The sequence below is a fragment of the Asparagus officinalis genome, chromosome 5, assembly GCF_001876935.1.
Source record: "Asparagus officinalis chromosome 5, Aspof.V1, whole genome shotgun sequence".
NCBI classification, from domain to species: domain Eukaryota; kingdom Viridiplantae; phylum Streptophyta; class Magnoliopsida; order Asparagales; family Asparagaceae; genus Asparagus; species Asparagus officinalis.
In genome coordinates this window covers 88,930,152-88,952,732 of record NC_033798.1, presented here as the reverse complement: position 1 = coordinate 88,952,732, position 22,581 = coordinate 88,930,152, and the positions used below count along the sequence as shown (strand labels likewise).

Below are 22,581 nucleotides of genomic sequence, written 5' to 3'. Positions count from 1 at the left end.
GGGAGAATTTGTAAGTAAGTTGAGAGATCTTTTGGTTGAGTTAGTTTGAGTGTTTGAGAGATCTGTAACCCTTTGTACTCTCCTTGATTTAGTGGAATCTCCCCATCCTCTTCCCGTGGACGTAGGCAAATTGCCAAACAACGTATATCTCTGTGTTTGCGATTGGTTTGTCGTATTTTGGATTGGATTGCACTCGTGTTTGGTTTGGTTATCTTCTCTCGTGCCTCACGAACTCGTTCGGTGTGCGAGCACGCTTCTGCAAAGGCGCGCGACAATTGATATCAGAGCTCAGATTTCAGATCTAGCGTTTTGGCATTAGGTGGAGGAAGATTCGTCGTGGAAGCTTAGTTCTTGGAGTTCTAGGCTTCGGGTGGAGATAGTGTTTGGGGTTGCCGTTTAAGATTTTGCTTCCCTTATATGGTTAGGAGATCTATTTGTAATCCGTTCTAGGGTTCAGTTAGGTAACTTCTAAATTCTATCAAGTTTGAATTTTTTTTCCTCTACAATTTGGAGTTTGTGAGTATGGGAGAAGAAGTTGGTGAAAACAGTATGATGGCAGGTATAGTTCAAGTTGGTTTTTAGAACAGTAAAATTAGTGTGGTTAAATATAACAACAAGATCAATTTTGATTTGCGGATGAGCGACGTACAACATGCGCTCAATACTCAAAATTTGGAGGAGACCATCATGGTCCATGAGAGGCCACCAAAAATATGAAAAAGCGGTATGGGAAAAGATGAATATGAACCCTTGTGGGGTGATCAGGTCCTGTTTGGAACTGGAGCTGAAGTATGATGTGATTGGAGTGTCGTCTGCAATGAAGATGTGGAAGATTCTCAACAATAAGTACCTAACGAAGAGTGTTGAGAACCGTTTGTACTTGCTGTGAAGATTGTTTAGATTTTAGATGTCTAGGGGCACCTCACTAGCAGTTCATGTGAATAACTACACTAAGTTGTTGTCGGACTTAGCTAATGTGGATGAGAAGATTACGGATGAGTACAAGGCTATTATTCTTTTGGGCTCCTTACCAGATGAGGAGTATGATACATTCGTGCTTACTTTGTTGAACGGGAGATCTTCTATCACATATAGTAAAGTTACTAATGCTTTGACGAACTATGATTTGAGGAGGAAGGACAAGGAGACTTCCCACGCTAGTATTTCAGGAGAGACGTTATCGACGAGAGGTAGAAGCCCATATCTGAGAGGTGATAATAGGAACAGGTCAAAGTCTAGAGGCCATCACCAGTTAGCTAAGAACCACTGTGTGTTCTGTAAGGAACAAGGACATTAGAAGAGAGGCTGCTCGAAATTCGAAGAGAAGGAGAATGACAAAAATAAGGGCCCGAAGGCTAATGAGGTGAATATTACAAAAGGCGATGATTCCGATGATCCGAGCTTTTCTCTATTGATTACTTCGGAGGTGAACCATGTGGATGCATCAGATTGGATGCTTGATTCTGGCACTACTTATAATGTGACCCCTAGGCGAAATTGGTTTGTATCATTTGAGAGACTCGATGGGGGTGTTATTATCATGGGAAATGATCAATCTTATGGCATTTGTGGGATAGGTACCGTGAGGATCCGGATGCACTATGGAGTAGTCCGTGAATTAAAAGAAGTGAGATTTATTCCACAGCTGAAGAAGAATCTTATTTCTGTTGGAGCTTTGGAGGCAAAGGGATTCATGGTAACCTTTGAGGATGTTGTAGCAAAGGTTATTAAGCGATCATTGGTGGCGATGAAGGGAGTCCGCAGTCAAAACTTGTATTATCTGAAGGGAAACACCGAGGTTGGTAGCTTCAGCTATTTCAGAGGTGGACATGAGTAGACTTTGGCACTATAAGTGAGGGCACACAGGAGAAAAGTCACTGCAGGCTTTGTGCAAGCAGGGGCTATTAAAGAGAGCCAAGAGTTGGAAGATTGATTTGTGTGAGCATTTTGTTCTTGGCAAGAAGACAAAGGTGAAGTTCAGGATAACCATCTATAGGACGAGGGGCATCCTGGATTACGTGCACACAGATGTTTAGGGTCCCATCAAGACGGCATCACTTGGTGGTCGATATTGGTTCGTCATATTCGTTGGTGACTATTCTAGGCATTGTTGGGTGTGCACCATGACGAAGAAGAGTAAAGTCCTAGATTTATTTGTAGAGTGAAAGAAGAGATTAGAATTGTAGACTGGGAGAAAGATCAAGATGTTGCGATCCGACAACAACAGCGAGTATACATCAGACCCCTTTCAGCAGCTATGTCGAGACGAGGGCATAGAGAGACACTTCACAGTTAGTCATACACCGTAGAAAAATAGGGTGGCAGAGAGGTTGAATCGGTTTTTACTGGAGAAGGTCCGATGCTTATTATCACAGAGTGGTTTGGAAAAGATCTTTTGGGCTGAGGTACTATCATATGTGAGCCACCTCATTAACATGCTGCCTTCATCTGAGATTGAGGGGAAGACCCCTATGGAGATGTGGTCGGGAGAGCTAGCACACGACTATGACCACCTTAAGGTATTTGGGTGCCCTGTATTTTATTATGTGAAGATAGATAAATTAGAACATCGAGCTAGAAAGACCATATTTGTAGGATACAAGGATGATGTCAAGGGATACAAGCTATGGGATCCAGTTGATAGGAAGATTGTGCTGAGTAGAGACGTCACATTTGATGAGGCTTCTATCTTAAAGCTTCCCAGCTCTCATCAGGTGGAGAGCGACCCAACAGAGAAGATATCACTGGTGGTAGAGATCGATGCCACTCCACATTGTCCAGATGGTATAATATCTATTAGAGTGCCGACTGAGGTGACGCTAGGTGAGCACGATAACGACGAGGAGGATACAGGTATAGATGTGCAGGATCAGGGACCGACGGCTAAGGTTCAGGATTCTATTGCGATTCGGAGATAGATGAGAGACATACAGATGCCAGCACGGTATACCGACACAGTAGTTACGTATGCACTTCCGGTGGAGAGTATCGATGAGTTGGTGCCTACTACATTTAGAGATACCGAGTAGAGTCTGGAGGCTGAGTCGTGGCAGTTAGCTATGCATGAGGAGATGGAGTCTCTTCATAAGAATGATCCATGAGAGCTTGTTGAGCTTCCAAATGGGCGGAAGGCGATTCGTTGCAAGTGAGTATACATGAAGAAGGAGGGCATTGAAGGAGCTCTAGTGAGGTTCAAGGCTAGGTTGATTGTGAAGGGCTATGCTCAGGAGGAAGGTATTGATTATAACGAGGTTTTCTCTCCTGTGGTGAAGCACTCTTCGATTCAGATTTTGCTAGCTTTGGTGGTACAGTATGGTTTAAAGTTAGATCAGTTGGATGTGAAGATGATATTTCTTCATGATGATCTTGATTAAGAAATATATATGACTCAATCGTTGGGATTCCGAGCTGCAGGGAAGGATAAGTTGGTTTGTAGGTTGAAGAAATCGCTATACGGTTTGAAGCAATATCCTCGACAGTGGTATAGGCGATTTGATGGTTTCATGATTGGTCATTCGTACACTCAGAGCGAGTTTGATCCTTACGTGTATTTTCGCAAGTAGAAAGGAGGTGCGTATATTTATTTATTGATTTATGTTGATGACATGTTGGTTACTTCTATTTTCATATCCGCTATAAATGAGTTGAAAATTCAGCTTTCAAAGGAGTTTTAAATGAAGGATTTAGGTGAGGCAAAGCGCATTTTAGGGGTAGATGTAGGCATCGAAAATTACCTGTAGGTCTCCACGAACAGCTCAGTGCTAAGAAAAGACGATAAAAGTCACTATCCGATTCACAGAAGGTTGATTGATGTCGGTGAACGCTTGAAGTGAATCGACGAACTACGTGAAGTAACGGAATTTCAGAATAACAAAGACACGAACTGATCGAGAACCTCGTGTCATTCACAAACGGTGAAATACCCCTCATGTCTCATTTATTCCACACATGATCTAATCATCGGAGCTTATAGAACTCCTCGTCGGCTTTCCAACGCACTTTGAATCACTCAAATCCGAGTTCGGATGAAGAAGTTACGGTGGAAATGGACAAATGTACAAAACGGAACGTTTCAGCCTGAGTTGAGACACCCCGAGGTGTCTCGGCACAAACGAGACACCCCAAGGTGTCTCAACCAAGGCCGAGACACCCAAGGGTGTCTCGGCCTTGGGCCGAGACACCCAAGGGTGTCTCGGCCCAAGCTGAGACACCTAAGGGTGTCTCCAGCCCTAAAAAAGTCACGAGACACCCAGAGGTGTCTCCAAGCCTAAAAACGGGTTGTTACGCGGTTTTAACCGCCCGGATCTTCTTGTAGCCTATAAATACAGCCCCTGGAGCCTCTTTTTTTTTAGATCTGGAATTTTGGAGAATTGGCGAAGCCCTGCAGGACTGAAGAGTGATCGAGTTCTTCAACGCAAGAGAGAGAGATTCTTCAGATCTGCATCACCCGCGTCCGTTCCTTAGGATTATCCCGTTGCGGTAATCCTAAGAAGAGCAATTATCTCACCGTTGCCGAGATAATCGCTTCTGCTTCTAGATTCCTTCCCGAATCGATGGAGTTCAGGATCTGGAATTTTGGAGGTTAGGCGAAGCCCTGCCAGATTGAAGACTGAAGGTGCACAAATTTCAGAGAGGAGGAGGAGAGATCGGATCAGTTCATCGGCATAAAGAAGAGGAGCTCGTCAGATCTGTAGTTCACCGAGTCCGTTCCTTAAGATTATCTCGTTGTGATAATCTTAAGAAGAACAATTATCTCGTCGTTGCCAAGATAAGCGCTACGATTTCTTGATTCCTTCGTGAATCAACGAAGCTCTGCCCGATTTTTTTTAGTTCAGATCTGATCGACGGTGGTCCACGGATATTAACATCCCCGTCATAGGCCAAGATCCCACGCAAGCAGAAGATCGATAAATGATCTCTGCGTTTGTTTGAAGAGAATTGTACTTTTGTTTTGTTTTCATTGTGTAAAAGTCTTATAAAAAGACTAATTTTTGTTTTCATTGTAAACGTCTGAAGTTTGTAATGAATCCTGCAATGAAACAATCAATTTTCTCCCCAAACAAGCTGGCGACCACAGTGGGAGCCAACAGCTTCGCTGCCGAAGCTGTCGTGCCGCAGCCGACGATCAAGATCCCCATGGCTGAAGAGGTCGAGTATGAATTCGACCAGCAGAAATTTGAAGAATACATCTCCTCCTCCTCCTCCGGATCTGCTCCTCCTCATAAGTGCAGGAAGATCTCCTCCTCCCAGAAGATCCGCCGGTCTCCAGATCTGAAGATCCAAGAAGTCGATCTCCACGTCGTCGCTGCTATAGTTGCACCTTGCAATGATCCACCGGCATCCAATGAGACCAGATCTGCAGATCTAAACTCCTTTGCGATCAAGGAGCCGACTGCTGAAGGCACGCCAACTCTATCAAAAAGAGCACATCAAAGGAAACGCCAACGCCTCGCGCGCCAATTCACCAAGGCTTTAGATCAGGTGGATGAACTCCATTACCAAGCAGATCTGGAGTTCAGAAAGCGCCAAGTGGCTAATCTATCGCCACGACCAGCATCGGAATCCTCCTCCCGACCTCCAATTAACGAATGGATTTGTGTCAAACGAACCCGCTCTACTCTCGAGGAGCGAATCCAGAAGCGTTGTGCCTTGCTTGCGCATACCCGGACCCTTGTGCGAAAAGCATAGGAAATGCAAAAGGAAGAGGCAGTTAAGAGATCGCCAAGATCCAGAAATGCAAAAGGAAGAGGCAGTTAAGAGATCGCCAAGATCCAAACAAGTTTGGGTGCCAAAAGCCAAATTAGCGCCTAAGGCAAAAACAAACGGAAAGATCCAAACAAGTTTGGGTGCCAAAAGCCAAATTAGCGCCTAAGGCAAAAACAAACGGAACTATCATCAAGCTTTTGTCAACTTCAGATCCCGAACCTCCGGTAAAGCCCCACCGCAGCGGGGATTTCCCCAAGTTTAGGATTCCTCTGAAGGATCACCACGGTTCTCCACCCGAAGATCGAGGCAAAGCGCCTGTTAAGGAACGCTTGTGACCATTGAAGGAACCCCGAGCAAACATCCAGACTGTGGGTCGTACGCGACCTCCTAACAAGTTGATTTCTACAACGGCCCGTTTGGGGGTGCGTGCAGAAAACCAGGATCCCGTTAAGGTTTTACCCTCACAAAGGTGTGATTCCAAGTGTGTGACTCCTGTAGACGCCAACAAGGCGATGTTTACTCAGATGAAAATGCGTCAGACAGAAGAATGCGTTATACCTGAGAATTCATGTAAACAGCCGATAGGTTGCTCTGACCGCAACGTCGATGAGTTGTACTATTGGGCTGGGGGTACGAATAAATCTCGAAAGAGAAGTACCCGGAAAATGGACTTTCACTGTCCGTGTACCAAAATTATCAGGGCAGTATTATCAGCGTGTAGCTTCCCCAAGACCGCTCCGCAGAGGGTCTCAGTATTTGAGAGGATCTCCAATGGAAAGGCTAAGTCCAATCCAAAGCGTCTCCGTAAGAAACGATCGGTCGTGCAAGGTGACGAACCCCCAGAGGTTACTATCAATATGGTTGATAAGGAAAAATCGATTCGACCTTCTAGCTCTGATCCGCTTGTATCGCATCGTCTAACCCGGTTACGATCAGGAACTATTAGACAAAGGGATTATCAGAGAATGCAGAGAGGGTTATCCTCGGATGATGAAGCATTGGATGCTAACTCAGCAATCGCTTCTGATAATACAGTATCCAGTCCGGGACAATCCCGTGAAGTGTTTATGATTAACACCGAGGAAGTAGCCAAAATGGTTGAGGATGCCTTAGCCAAGCAGAAAGAGGCATTCAAGATCGAAATGGAAATGGCTATGCTACGAATAAGGGAAGAGCATGATCAACAAATTCGGGCTCTGTCTAATCAATTCGGTGAATCCAGCCATCGCAACAATGCTAATCAAACAGATAGCGATTCAGATACGGATGAACACCTTAAGGCTGATAACCCTCCCATTGACCAGAACACTGGGGGTGGTCCCACTACGGACAACAATACTGGGGGTGGTCTCACCAAAGATGACAATGCTGGGGGTGGCCCCGTTATTCCTCTCAGGAGTCGTCCAAGATCTGATACAGACGAGGACGATAAAATAAAGGACCTCGAGAGCAAAATCAACGCGCTGATCGAGGACGATAAAATAAAGGACCTCGAGAGCAAAATCAACGCGCTGATGTCTGTTCAGGGGATAAAAAGAACCGGTATTCCGTCTCCCTACCCAAGAAAGTAGGATTCGATCCCATATCCGGCAAAGTTCAACTTGATCAACTTCACGCCGTTTGACGGAAATGGTTCCCCTACTCAGCACTTAATATATTTTAAGTCTCATTTGGGAATAATTTCTGACAACAAGCCCTTGATGGTGCGATCATTCGTTGGCACACTGCGCGGGCCTGCCTTCGATTGGTACCGCCGTCTCAAGCCTGAAAGCATCAACAGCTGGGAGGACCTGGAGAGCATGTTCCTCGCTCATTTCTTCGATGATGACGCCGAAGTGTCGATCAGGACACTCTTCGATGAGAAACAAAAAGACGGAGAGTCGGTGGATACCTTCATCAAACGCTTCCGCAATCAGGCAATGAACTGCAAGGATCCCGTCACGGAGGAATTCGTCTTGCAAACCTGTCATAACAACTTGTCCATTAACATCTTGGACGTTATGGGAGTAGAGCCGCTCAATACCTGGAAAGAGTTGAAGGTACGCGGAGAGCAGGCCGAACGCTTTCTCAGAATGAGGAAGGTCGAAAGAAGCTAACCGATGGCTAACCCTCTGAATCCGAGTCTCAAACACTCCGACAAGTATAAGAGTATAAACTGCTCCTTCCTACACTCCGACAAGTATAAGAAAGCCAAATGAGAATGGCAACACTCCGACAAGTATAAGAGTATAAACTGCTCCTTCCAAGACTCCGACAAGTATAAGAGTATAAACTGCTCCTTCCTATACTCCAATAGGTATATGAGTCTAAACTGTTTCCTACCGTTAACGGGAAGTTCCTGGAGAATTTTATACTTAATATTCTTAAGGATAACCCGATCATGCAACCGAATGCAACGATAAACCCAGTTTCGCGAAGAAACTAGGGGTGGATGATTCATGTAACAGGAAGTTTCCAGAAGAATGTTAAATGTAATATTCTTAGGGATAACCTGATCATTATGAATAAAGTGATAAACACTAAACTCTTACTGTGATTTCCGAACACTCTTTTGCTGAGACGAGATTCGATCACTTCATTAGATCAATCTTCCCTCACAAAACTCCCATTGGTATTTGATGACTCATAGTCTTCCACTATAAAATCCCTCACTGATCAAATTTATTGACAGTGGGTCCACTAAAATTTTTTCTGGTTTAATCCATTCAAACTTCCATTATGTTCGTGCACTCAACACTTTCATGGTTAGAGTCTGGATCTGGTTTAATCCATTCAAACTTCCATTATGTTCGTGCACTCAACACTTTCATGGTTAGAGTCTGGATATAATGCTTGGAATTCGTGCACTCAACACTTTCATGGTTAGAGTCTGGATATAATGCTTGGAATTTTAATCTGTCCATCCTTGATAAATTGTCAAACCCTTTCGTGTTAAGTCCCTATCACTTAACACCAAGAACCCCATTTGAGTGATTTGTACAAGTCAACACCCCTACTATGATTCGTACTCCCACTCCTACTGTCTACCTGGTCAAACCTTCCTACAGTTAGGACCACAACCAAAATCCCTTCTCGATTCCTCCAATGAATGAGAGATCCACAAATCTAGCGGTCAAACCTTCCTACAGTTAGGATCGTCTCAAACATCCCACTCGGTCAAACCTTCCTACGGTTAGGACCAAAACCAAAGTCTCCTCTTGATTCCTCCAATGAACGAGAGGTCCACTTTCAAATCGAGTGATCAAACATTCCTACAGTTAAGGTCATCTCAAACCCCCGCTTGGTCAAACCTTCCTATAGTTAGGACCAAAACCACAATTCACTCTCGATAAACGAGAAATTTATCTTTAGTTCGGTAATCAAACCTTCCGACAGTTAGGGTTATCCGAATCTTGTCGATTCTCGGAGTGGAGATCCCACTCTTAGTTTCATCTGTTCGGATTCTGGGGGTGGAGATCCCACTTCGAGTTTCCTTTCCAACTGAAGATAGAATATAAAATTCTTCCTCTTCAGTGCCGGGAGATAGAATATAAAATTCTTCCTCTCCCATTTCGGGTTCGTCTTTGCCTCAAGAAAAGACACCACTTTTTCAACTCCTAAAATCCGTACCTCACAGGCACGGGAAATTTTATCCCGAATCCTGAGCAAGGATAGGTCAATGCCTAACACGCGTTGCCGGTTTAGTCTTTCACCGATGTAAGAAGACACCAGAATTTTAGTCTGGGGAATTTTATCCCGAAGCCTAAGAAGGGATAAGTCAGCGCCTAACACGCATCGCCGGTTAGTCCTTAACTGTAAAAAGGACAAAAGCCCACATATTCGACATTGTGGTAGATTGTTATTAATAACACCATAATCCGTGCTTCACACGCACGGGGAATTTTATCCTGAATCCTAAGCAGGGATAAGTCAACGCCTAACACGCGCTGCCGGTTTAGTCTTTCACCGATTGAAAAATATACCAGAATTCCAGTCTGGAGAATTTTATCCCGAAGTCTAAGTAGGGATAAGTCAACGCCTAACACGCGTTGCCGGTTTAGTCTTTCACCGATTGAAAAAGATACCGGAATTCCAGTCTGAGGAATTTTATCCCGAATCCTAAGAAGGGATAAGTTAGCGTCTAACACGCGTCGCCGGTTAGTCCTTAACCGTAAAAAGGACAAAAGCCCCACATATTCGACATTGTGGCAGGTTGTTATTAATAACACCATAATCCGTGCTTCACACGCACGGGGAATTTTATCCTGAATCCTAAGCAGGGATAAGCCAACACCTAACACGCGTTACCGGTTTAGTCTTTCACCGATTGAAGAAGACACCGGAATTCCAGTCTGGGGACTTTTATCCTGAATCCTAAGTAAGGATGAGTCAGCGCCTAACACGCGTTGCCGGGTAGTCTATTCCCGTGACAAAGACAAAGTCTACGTATTCAATATCGTAGCATCAAGTCTAAGGGAATCCATTCCTTTAGCACAACGTCACATGCGGAACGGACTTAAAATAATCCGCATGTAAGCCCGATTCAAATAGTAATCGGTAAGAGCACGTCAAATCCGTTGAGGGCTGAGGATTTGCCAAAAATCCTAAGTCAACGTCTGATACACGTTGCTGTTTAGTCTTTTCACAGGAGAAAGATGAAGTCTACGTATTCAATATCGTAGCACTAAAAGGGTTAACTCTTTTAGCTTAACATCACATGCGGAAATAACTTAAACAATCCGCATGCTAGCTCGACTCAAACGGTAGTCGGTAAAGGCTCATCAAACCCGTTGATGGCTGAGAATTTGCTAAAAATTCTATAAATGTGAGTCATTGACGCACCAGCTCCGTTAGTTGGTCTCGTGACTCGAGTATCCAACAACACCAAGATAAGATCCACACATGCAGATGAATCAGCTTTAATAGTTGGTCCTGCAGCCCCAACATTTAGGACCGTCATGCTCCAATACCTTAAGAGCTTAAACTGTGTATACTCCAACAAACGTACGAGTATAAACTGTATTAACGTCAGGCGATCCGAAAACCCTAGGTCAACGCCGGTCAATGCCGGTCAACGCGTAACCCTAGGTCAACGTCAGTCAACGCAATGCAATGAAAGTCAACGTATAGTGATTCAAAACCCTATGGTCAACGCCGGTCAACGCGTAACCCTAGGTCAACGCCAGTCAACGCGTTACAATCAAAAAATCAACGTACGACGTTCAAAACTCTAAGGTCAACGCCGGTCAATGCGTAACCCTAGGTCAACGCCAATCAATGCGTTGCAATGAAAGAGTCGATGTGACGGAAAGGGTCAGTTCTAAATCAATTCAATGACGCGAGCCAAACTCAACTCATCAGTTTTAGATTTGAGACTTCGACGACGGCCAGGCGATAAACGCAACGCCGAAAGAACTTCAGCTATTCGTCAAAGCATCGAATAGATTAAAAATCGAAGGAGTTAAGAATTGAAGCTAACTACAGGTCCTTTACACCGATCGAAGGCTGGACCAATCACATCCAAAGTATTCCAGCCTCTTCTATAAAAGAGATGAGTCTGGAACGCTTTGGAGGGGGTATATGTAGGCATCAAAAATTGCCTGTAAGTCTCCACGAACAGCTCAGTGCTAAGAAAAGATGATGAACATCACTATCCGATTCATAGAAGGTTGATTGATGTCAGTGAACGCTTGAAGTGAATCGACGAACTACGTGAAGTAACGGAATTTCAGAATAACAAAGACACGAACTGATCGGGAACCTCGTGTCATTCACAAACGGTGAAATACCCCTCGTGTCTCATTTATTCCACAGATGATCTAATCATTGGAGCTTATAGAACTCTTCGTCGGCTTTCCAACGCACTTTGAATCGCTCAAATCCGAGTTCGGATGAAGAAGTTACGGTGGAAACGGACAAATGTACAAAACGGAACGTCTCAGCCTGAGTTGAGACACCCCGAGGTGTCTCGGCACAAACGAGACACCCCAAGGTGTCTCGGCCAAGGCCGAGACACCCTAGGGTGTCTCGGCTCAAGCCCTCGGCTCAGGACGAGACACCCAGAGGTGTCTCGGCCTCGCCGAGACACCCAGAGGTGTCTCCAAGCCCAAAAACAGGTTGTTACGCGGTTTTAACCACCCGGATCTCCTTGAAGCCTATAAATACAGCCCCTGGAGCCTCTTTTTTTCAGATCTAGAATTTTGGAGAATTGGCGAAGCCCTGCCAGACTGAAGAGTGATCGAGTTCTTCAACGCAAGAGAGAGAGAGAGATTCTTCAATTCAGCATCACCCGCGTCCGTTCCTTAGGATTATCCCGTTGTGGTAATCCTAAGAAGAGCAATTATCTCTCCGTTGCCGAGATAAGCGCTTCTGCTTCTAGATTCCTTCGCGAATCGACGGAGTTCGGGATCTGGAATTTTGGAGGTTAGGCGAAGCCCTGCCGGATTGAAGACTGAAGGTGCACGAATTTCAGAGAGGAGGAGGAGAGATCGGATCAGTTCGTCGGCATAAAGAAGAGGAGCTCGTCAGATCTGCAGTTTACCGGGTCCGTTCCTTAAGATTATCCCGTTGCGATAATCTTAAGAAGAGCAATTATCTCGCCGTTGCCGAGATAAGCCCTACGGTTTCTTGATTCCTTCGCGAATCAACGAAGCTCTGCCTGATTTTTTCAGTAATCAGATCTGATCGACGGTAGTCCACGGATATCAACATCCCCATCACAGATCAAGATCCCACGCAAGCAGAAGATCGATAAACGATCTCTGCGTTTGTTTGAAGAGAATTGTACTTTTGTTTTGTTTTCATTGTGTAAAAGTCTTATAAAAAGACTTATTTTTGTTTTCATTGTAAACGTCTGAAGTTTGTAATGAATCCTACAATGAAACAATCAATTTTCTCCCCAAACAGTAGAGATCGGTAGAGACAAAGAGAAAGGAAATTTTTTTAACACAAGTGGCTTATTTGAAGAAGGTTCTACAGCGGTTTAATGTTAGTATGGATACGAAGCCAGTTAGTGTACCTTTGAGAGCCCATTTGAAGCTTTTAGCTGATCTTTCATCAAAGACAGTTGAAGATTGAGAGTTGATGTCGAAGACTCCATATGCGAGCGCAGTTGAAAGCTTAATGTATGCGATGGTATATACGAGGCCAGATTTGTCACAGGTGGTGAGTATGATTTCAAGATACATGCACGATCTAGGAGTGGGTCATTAGGATGTCGTGAGATGGATTTTAGGGTACATTCGAGGTACTCTCAATATTGGTTTATGTTTTGAGTAGGACACTAGAGGTGGACAGTTGTGTATTGGCTATGTTGATTCAGATTATGCTGGAGATTTGGATAAACGTCGGTCTATGACGGGGTATGTATTCACTTTGACCCGTGTGCCGGTGTGTTGAAGATGCACCTTACAGTCTACAGTGGCTTTGTCAACTATGGAGGCAGAGTATATGGTGATTACAGAGCCTGTGAAGGAGGCTATTCGGCTTCGGGGACTTTTGGAGGAACTTGGTGTTTCGCAGTGGTCCGTCACACTTTGTTGTGATAGCATGAGTGTTATCTATTTGGCGAAGAATCAGGTTTTTCATGCGAGGATGAAGCACATTGACGTTCTTTATCACTTCGTTCGGGATGTTCTTGAAAATAGCTATGTGGAGATTGTGAAGGTCCACACGAAGGATAATTCGACGGATATACTCACAAAGGTGGTTCCGAGCAACAAGTTTGATCATTGTTGAAACTTGTTGCACATTCGTGATTGTTAAGACCGTTGACTGTCATTTGGATGAACTACAGACGGCTTGATCCCTTGGGAGAGGGGGCACGTAGGCAATCACATTGGTGCAGCCGAGTTTGTAGAGACGACGTAATGGTGCTCTTTGTTTGGTGTCGGCTCAGTTTTGAAAAAACTTCACCGAGGTAGAGAATTGGAGAGAAAAACATAATACAGGTTTGGATCTCCACTGGTCGACCGCGAGGTAAGCGCGGTCAACTGGAAACGTGCACAAAAGCTTGGGTGGTTTCTGGACTTGTTGAGGTCGACTGCCAAACCCTGTAGTGGAATTTAGTTTCTGTCGATTGGTTGCGGTCGACTGTGGCGATCGACCGTGAGACCCTGTAATGTTTCCTGGGTTCTGTCGTTGGTTTTGGTTGACCGTCGCGGTCGACCACGTGTCGTGCTGGGTCTTGGGCTTTGTTTCCTATTTTCTTTGGGATTGTGTTTTGGTATATATTGAAACACGATTTTCTAGGGTTCCTAATGAGAAATTAGAGAGTGTTCTAAGCATATTGAGAGGGAGAATTTGTGAGCAAGTTGAGAGATCTTTTGGTTGGGTTAGTTTGAGTGTTCGAGAGATTTGTAACCCTTTGTACTCTCCTTGATTTAGTGGAATCTTTCCATCCTCTCCCCGTGGACGTAGACAAATTGTCGAATTACATATATCTCTGTGTTTGGATTGGTTTGTCGTATTTTGGATTGGATTGCACTCGTGTTTGGTTTGGTTATCTACTCTCGTGCCTCACGAACTCGTTCAGTGCGAGCACGCTTCCGTAAAGGCGCGTGTCATAGAAATCATCTTCTTCAAACGTCAAAAATCCCCCAACCCATTTCTAAGCTTTCCCAACAATATTTTTGTGCTTCCGACCATTTTAAGGCGTACTTTGGTAATTAAGTTTGGTGGTTAAGAATTAACATAATCATGTCTTCAAGAACTAACTGAAAAACTGGCAGTGGACCAATTTGCATGATCCCTTTAGACTTGGCGAATGTATGAACAATTTCAAAGATTTAAGGGTCTAGTATTGAAGGAATAAAGATTTGAGGGACTGATAGCTATCATTCTTACATTTGTTTAAAATGAATTCTTATGAGGAGTTTTTCATGACCTATGGATTTTTTTTATAAAAAATTTGAGAAAATGGCCCATAGAAAATTGCTCAAGTTACTCACAAAATGTCTGTTTAAATCAAATAATCAATGATATCTTAGAGTATAGAAGCCACTGTTCAGTATGTTCACTCAATTTATCTCGCAAAAGTTTAATAACTCAAGTAGTTAACTGATATGATATGCACGATTTTTTCACAAACCAACCAACACCCCCACCCCCAAAAAAATTTTTTTTTTTTAATGAATGCAATTCATGTGTTTCCCCCTTAATTTATTGTACCAGGTGCTATTAGAAAGTAGCAAGGACTTCGATATTATGGGCCATTCAATGCCGAACCTTATATATGTCTCCAGAGAGAAGCGGCCAACAACTACTCATCACTTCAAGGCTGGTGCTCTGAATGCTTTGGTTAGTATTACTTTGTGGGTCAATTGTAGAAACACACTCTACAGTATGAGAGTATAGCCACTTATAACTCTTAAATTATTTTATTAGCACATATACTGTTAGGTTCGAACCACATGTTGAAATAAATAAAATTTGCTAATCTAGGGCAAAAAAGAATGTCCTGTAAGTCGTACAGAATGTGAAAGCTAATAATATAGTTAATTTATATAGTATAAGTGACTAAAACTTCATAGTATAGGGGTGTTACTGCAATTAATCTATTTTTTTCTAATTCAAAGAATTGTAGCTAGGATTGTGTTTAAATTGAATCTGACGTACAAAACATTCATATATATATGTACGATCAATACAAGACGAGAGTGTCCAGTATAATGTCCAACTCACCAGTCATCCTAACTCTGGACTGCGACATGAGCTCGAACGACCCACAAACCCCACGACGAGCCCTCTGCTACATTTTGGACCCCGAAATCGCACCCAAACTCGCGTACGTGCAGTTTCCGCAGCGCTTTCGAGGGCTAAATAAGAATGATATATACGGCAGTGAGATCAAGCGCTTGTTCCGGATAAACCCGCGAGGCCTTGATGGGCTACGGGGCCCGAATTATGTTGGAAGTGGATGCTTCTTCGTTCGACGCTCTCTCTATGGGCCACAATCACCTGGACCCAGCCCATTTCCTTCCGATCTGAAGTGGTTTTTGATGACCGATGCTAATCGTGGTTCAATGCGTTCTGAGTCCGTTCTCAAAAGGGCACACGAAGTTGCTGGTTGTAACTATGAACTTGACACAAAATGGGGAGACAAGGTATCTATCATATGGTTTACGAATATTTTTTAACCATAAATTACATTTTGGGAAGCATTTATGCTTAATTAATCATATGATTCCATTTTTTCCCCTCCAGATTGGATTTAGATATGGGTCATTAGTAGAGGACTATCACACTGGATATCGGATGCAATGTGAAGGTTGGATATCCATATTTTGCGATCCTGAGAGGTATGCATTTTTAGGCGATGCGCCAAAAAATTTGAATGATGCGCTGAGCCAGTGCAAGAGATGGGCGGTAGGGCTCCTGGAGGTGGCCATCTCAAAGTATAGTCCCCTCACATTCGGTATAAGAAATTGCTCTCTACTAATGGGCATGGGCTATGCGCACTATGCATTCTGGCCACTTTGGTGTATTCCCCTAATAACTTATGCTCTCCTGCCTCAGCTAGCTCTCATCTTTGGTGTGCACCTCTTCCCAAAGGTATGAATCTTTAAATTCATATATTACGGTTACTTATCTTCATGGCTAAGATCCTTGCTGAAATTAATAAATTCTTAGCCACATGGTCAGACTTTTATACTGAATTTAGTCTCCCTTAGGTCACAATCTGAATTTGTTAGGTAAATCCGGGTCTCTTATAGACTAGTATTTGTTTTGACTCTAGATTGGAAACGTGATTAACCAAAAACCCAACTTACTAGTTTGTACATAATATTTAAAGCCGATTGCTCAATTTATATCTTGAAATATGAGACCTTGGGAGTACTATACTCACATATGAACTCCATTAGTGTAAGAAAATATAATATAGCCCCACAGTCTGATTTTGGCAAATATTACCCTGGGTGAAAATTAGTGAGTACAAGAGGCAATCTCAGAGGTCTATCTGTCAGAATTGAACATATGGGGATACTACTATATAACTAATTGAAATGAAATCCAATTCGTGGCAACTATATATGCTCTTGCAGCTGTCAGATCCTTGGTTTTACTTGTACGCTTACCTCTTCGTGACCGCATATTCCCAAGATCTCATAGAATTTCTCATGGACAACGGCACAATCCAAACATGGTGGAGTGACCAAAGAATGTGGATGATCAAGGGAATGACATCCTTTGCTTCCGGAACCATTCAATTCATTATGAACCAAACGGGGATCTCTGCTCCCGGTTTTACTCTCACAAACAAAGCGACGGAAGAAGGACAAAATGATCGTTATGATAACGGGGTTTTCGACTTGGGCGTATCTTCACCTTACTTTGTATTGCTTGGGGCAGCGGCTGCGTTGAACTTGAGCTCCTGTATGTTGGGGGTTTTGAAGGCAACGAGTAGAGAGGACTTTTTCTGTAAAATGTTCGTGCCGCTGTTCCTGTCGGCGTTTGGAGTGGCGAACTGCTGGCCGATCCTTGAGGCCATGTTTTTGAGAAAAGATGGAGGCAGGATGCCGAAAAATATTACCGTCGCGTCAATTTTGGTTGCGGGGGTCATTTGCATGTTCGGATATTTTGCGCTCGTAGGCTGAGGCTGGATTTAAATTTCTCTTTTGTGGAGGGTAGTATCAACCAATATATTATTAGAAGGTAAAAGTTACCAATGTTTGAGTTGATCGGATCAACGTATTAATTAAGTTTATGCTTCAGAATGATTTCAGTACCAAGAATAAATGTCTGTTGCCCTATGTAGTTCATCTCTTTGGTTTCATAAAGTTGAGATATTACTGAGCGGAATCCTCTGTTTCTTTGGAAGATATGTCGACCTTGGATCTTGATTCTTTTGATTGATTCTATTTATTCCATTAACTATTGAAAGGGATAACAAATAAAAGTATAATATGCAGAAAATTATTGACAAAATCTCAGGTTAAATTTCTATGGTTTATTTAGACGTAGCTTACGGTTCATTCTTTCTAGCGAAAAAATTAGGATCAGTTCTATCTAGTACGGTAATCTTTGTTCAAAATGCTTTTGTTATAGATTGCCTCAAACACTTGGATCCGAATTGGCGAAGTTGGTGTTGCTGTAGCTCGGGAATTTTCTTGAGAACATGCTGCAAAAAAACGTCGCACTAGATCTTTGATTTGGTGTTGAATTGGTTATCTTAATTCAAATCCTATTTCTAGTAGAATATGAATTCTACTAAGTTGAAGGTAAGACGAATCAAAGAACTCTAGTAGCATCCTATCATTGTAAACGTAGATGATCTATGCATTGTAAAAAGATGCAGAAAGCATCTTCCGGAGATAACCATCAATCATGGCAATGTTGGATTTAGATCTAATTAAATCTAATTTGTGGGCACATATGTTTTTATCAGTGTGTATTGCTATCCTTAAAGATAACCCACATAAAGTGATCAATCAATTTGTGTTAATGAGTATTTAAATAAATCATGGGCTAAATGTACAGATATCATGTTGGAATTATAATATGATGAGGGGCCAAATTATAAATGTACAACACCTATATATATGGGGTTATGGTCCATAATCTAGGGTCAACACACTCAATTCTCTTATTCCCATCTAAAGAGATAGTAAAGGAGAAATCCTAATATTAGAAGATCATCAAAACCCTAATTCAGATCTAAGAAATGGATTCAGGTATAGCTTCCGCTCTTATTGATGTTTAATCTCTATGACTTAATCACAATTAAGTTCAACAAGTGGTATCAGAGCCACCGTGATTATTTCTTACGGGTTTAAGATTTAAAATTAGGTTTTTATATGGATTATTGAGAACTGTTCACGGATGAACAGTAAAAGTTCCTTTTTTATTTTGGTTTTTCTTTTGGGTTTTTGGATCGGTTGCACTAATGAACTGTAAAGTTTATTTCTTTTTGGTTGTTGTTGTTCTCCAAAGCTCCCCGCTAGCGATGTATCGACGACGGCCCCATTGTCAAATGAAGACAGTGGCGGAAACATTAGGAACCCTAGGGTTGAAGGAGCATAAGTGGCGTCGACGGTTCAAGAACAAACCTTAAGGGGTTAAAGAAATTAAGGCTTGAGGGCTTACCTGAGGTATTTGATCGAGGTTCGAACTTCAGACAAACTTCGGTTCGATTTAGCGAACTTTGTTTTGCTTCTGACGAACCTTGTGTTCGATTCAGCTTTGTTGAAGGCTTCTGACGAACTTCGGTTCTATTCCAGCGAACTTTATCTAGTTTGGTTTTAAGATGAATATTGTTGATGACTGTGTATATTACAAGTTTAGTTCTGTATGTCGATGACATATTGCTTGCCACTAATGATATATGCATGTTGCACGAAATCAAGAGATTTCTATCAAAGAATTTTGAGATGAAAGATCTTAGGGACGTCTCTTTTATATTAGGAATCCAGATACATCGAGATCATTCTTAAGGTATACTTGGATTATCACAAAGAGCTATATTGATAAAGTACTCAAAAGATTTGGCATGCAAGATTGCAGACCAGGTGACACCCTTGTTGCTAAAGGAGACAAATTCGGTCTCAATCAGTGTCCTAAAGGTAACCTTGAAATTCAGGAAATACAGAAGATTCTTTATGCTTCGGCTGTAGGAAGTCTATTGTATGCTCAAGTGTGTACACGTCCGGATATTACGTATGTTATTGGGATGTTAGATAGATACTTAAGCATCCCTAGTATGGATCATTGGATAGCAGTCAGAAGGATTATGAGGTATCTGTTAGACCCTAGAGGGGGGGGGTGGTTAGGGTCTTATGCTAATCTAATCCGATTATATGCCAATAAAAACTAATTAATAAGTTATCCTAGCAAGTTATGCTAATCTAATCCGATTATATGCCAATAAAAACTAATTAATAAGTTATCCTAGCAAGTATGAAATACAACAAGATATATGAGCTAGGATAAGCAAGCAAGTATGAAATACAACAAGATATATGAGCTAGGATAAGCAATATGAACAACAAGAAATATCCTAGCAAAGAGATATAAGCAATATATGTTCAAGGATATATAAACTAACACAAGGGTAACTATATGAACTAGATAGTGGATGATATAAATAATGAGCTATGGACAATGGCGACAAGAAATATAACATAAGATTAAGTGTGCCAAAGCAAACTCAAACACACGATATGATCACGGAGTTCGGACCTTCCGTCCTACATCTCCGCTCCCCACTCCCAGGGAGAAATCCACTATCACAACCGGGTTTTCTACGCTCACCCGAATAACGTTTACACCTCACAATATCGGTTTTTAATGCTCACCGATCAACGTTCACTCATCACACTCGGTTTTCTAGTTCACCGAAAACTTTACAATCTCGACACACTCGGTTTCTAGCTCACCGAAAACCTTACAACACTCACAATGTAATAAATATAAATTTGTTCTCTACAATAGATGAGAACACAATGAAAGCACAACTCAATATTACAATCTCTCACAACCCTAATATACTATGTATGCAAATACAATAAGCTCAAGTGGGTGTGTGTAACAAAGAGACAAATCAAATCTAAACTCAATATAAAAACTAGCTTAATAGAAATGATAGTTAACAAATAATTATAAATAAAGCTAGAAATAGAGTTTAGAAAACTTCCCAATAGATCAAGAGATTGAGGAAGGATGGTTGGATGCTCAAGCACCAATAGGATCTCCTCAAACTCTTGTGAAAATGATTCCACAAACCAAAAACACTCAATTGCTTAAAAGCTTCTTTAAACAAACTTAAACAACACTTAATTAAACCCTTGTTAAAATCTTTTAAACCATTCTCTTAGATTGCATAGTTAGAAATGCAATGGGGTATATATAGGAAGAGGAAATATCAGCAAGAAACCCCAAACAAAATGACCAAAAGGCCCAAAACAGAAATTCTGCAACGGCTAGAAAAATAGCCGTTGGGAGAACTGACAGCGCGTCGGTCGACCGGTGCGGTCGACCGAAGAGCTCTCGGTCGACCGACGGTCGACCGCAAAAGTCTCTGGACTACGTACGATCGACCGTCACGGTCGACCGCGAGCCAACAAAACACATTTTGAGTTTTGAACTCATGGGCGGTCGACCGTGACGGTCGACCACAAACAGACATATGGAAATAACAGGTTTGAACAGTATTCTGATTTTAAAATCCTATTTAAAAATATGAAATAAATTCTAAAAAATGTAAAACTTTGGAGAATGAGTGTAGACATGATAATAAACATGCTATAATGACTGGTTTCCAAAAAGGACTCCCCAAATGAAAAATATCATCATTTTACAAAATAGGTCAAAACATGATAATGTAAACATGTGAATTTTAACATTTTGGCTAAACCATGTTTTGAAACTTTGCACAATGATTATGTAGACTTAATAAAATATGTATATGATTATTGTTAAGTCCAAAAACTAAGAATACAATATTTTTACAAATACAATAGAAAATAAAACATATGAGTATGTATATGAAAATATATTTGTTTCATATCTAAGTAGTTAAACCAAATCACAATAATAAATATGAAATATATAATTTCATATTTGTAAACATGAAAACCCAAAACCATGCATGTATATATATAACTATATATATACATAGAAACCAAATACGTGTGTGTATATGATATTGAGCTTAAGGTACTTAACACACATAATATAAAACCTAAACTAAGTTACCCAAGCTAGATCTTGATCTTCAATAAGCTCGACTTGGTACACTTGCGGATGAAGCTTGAACTTGATCTTTAACTTTGAATTGTGTAGGCTTCACTCCACTATTCCGCCAACCTCCATTGGATATGATCATGAATGCGCAATTCCATCCATCCTCCAACCCGTTGTTTGCTTAGAATAAATACGAAAACACAAACACTAGACAAACAATATTAGAAGTAAATTGTTTGTTAAACATCATCAAAACAAGAAGGCCAATAGTATCTTCAAAAAAAAAAAGATTATATGCTCACATACAGAAAATCAGAACAGTTTGAGGTCATTGGGTATTCTGATTCTAATTTTGCTAGATGCCAAGATAGTAAAAAGTCTACATCATGCTACATTTATATGTTAGCAGGAGGAGGTATATCATGAAAAAAATATCAAACAGACACTTGTAGCTTCCTCCACTATGACAGCATGTAAGACCCCGTAGATTTTGATAATTTATATATATGATTATTAGTGAAAAATAATATTTATTTATGATAAATATCTTTATGACATGGTTGTGCATGAAATCTAGCATTTTGAGCTTATGAGAATGTATATATGCATCAGTTATGAGGTTGAGTTTGCAAATTTGCAAATCATATGCATCAAAGTTGAAAAACTTAGTTTTCAGCTCATGAGTCGACCCATGACTGTCATGAGTCGACTCATGATATCAACTCCCATTGTCAAAAGTGTTTGCTGAGTCGACTTCTTATCTTATGAATCGACCAATGAGTCATGAGTCGACTCATGACAATCATGAGTCGACTCATCGAGGGTTTTCTGGGTTTTGTGGATCGGGTTTGTTTGGATTTTGGGTCGGGTTTTAACTGTTCATATATATTCTCCTCCACCCGAAAACACCTCTTTTTATCAGTTCTCCCCAGAGAAACCCTAGCCTTCTATCCCCCTCAAAACCCTAGTTCGTTTTTGGGCGTTTTTAGGAGATTTTCGGGGGATTTCAGTAGCTCCTTGTGGTTTACAGCGAGGGGAATCGTTCTTCAACACATCTGATGCGAGTAGCATCTCACCTAATCTCTCTCCTATGTTTTTATCAGTTTATAAATGTTTTTTATGAGTTTTATTGAGCCTAAGACTTATTTTCAAGTATAAATCAATGTTCTTATTAGTGTAAATGCTAGAAATCATGTGTTTCAGATTTTAAAATCCCCA

General features: G+C 41.7%; 1 protein-coding gene across 1 annotated transcript in view; it reads left to right on the top strand.

Annotated features, from left to right (window-relative positions):
• LOC109840089 (cellulose synthase-like protein G3) overlaps positions 1-17,528 on the top strand; it is a 48,838-nt gene extending 31,310 nt beyond the window's left edge. Inside the window, exons 3-6 of the mRNA XM_020408597.1 lie at positions 14,857-14,982; positions 15,336-15,788; positions 15,889-16,236; positions 16,728-17,528. Coding sequence (XP_020264186.1) covers positions 14,857-14,982; positions 15,336-15,788; positions 15,889-16,236; positions 16,728-17,279 — 1,479 coding nt within the window. The 3' untranslated portion in view covers positions 17,280-17,528. The remainder of the gene's footprint in view (positions 1-14,856; positions 14,983-15,335; positions 15,789-15,888; positions 16,237-16,727) is intronic.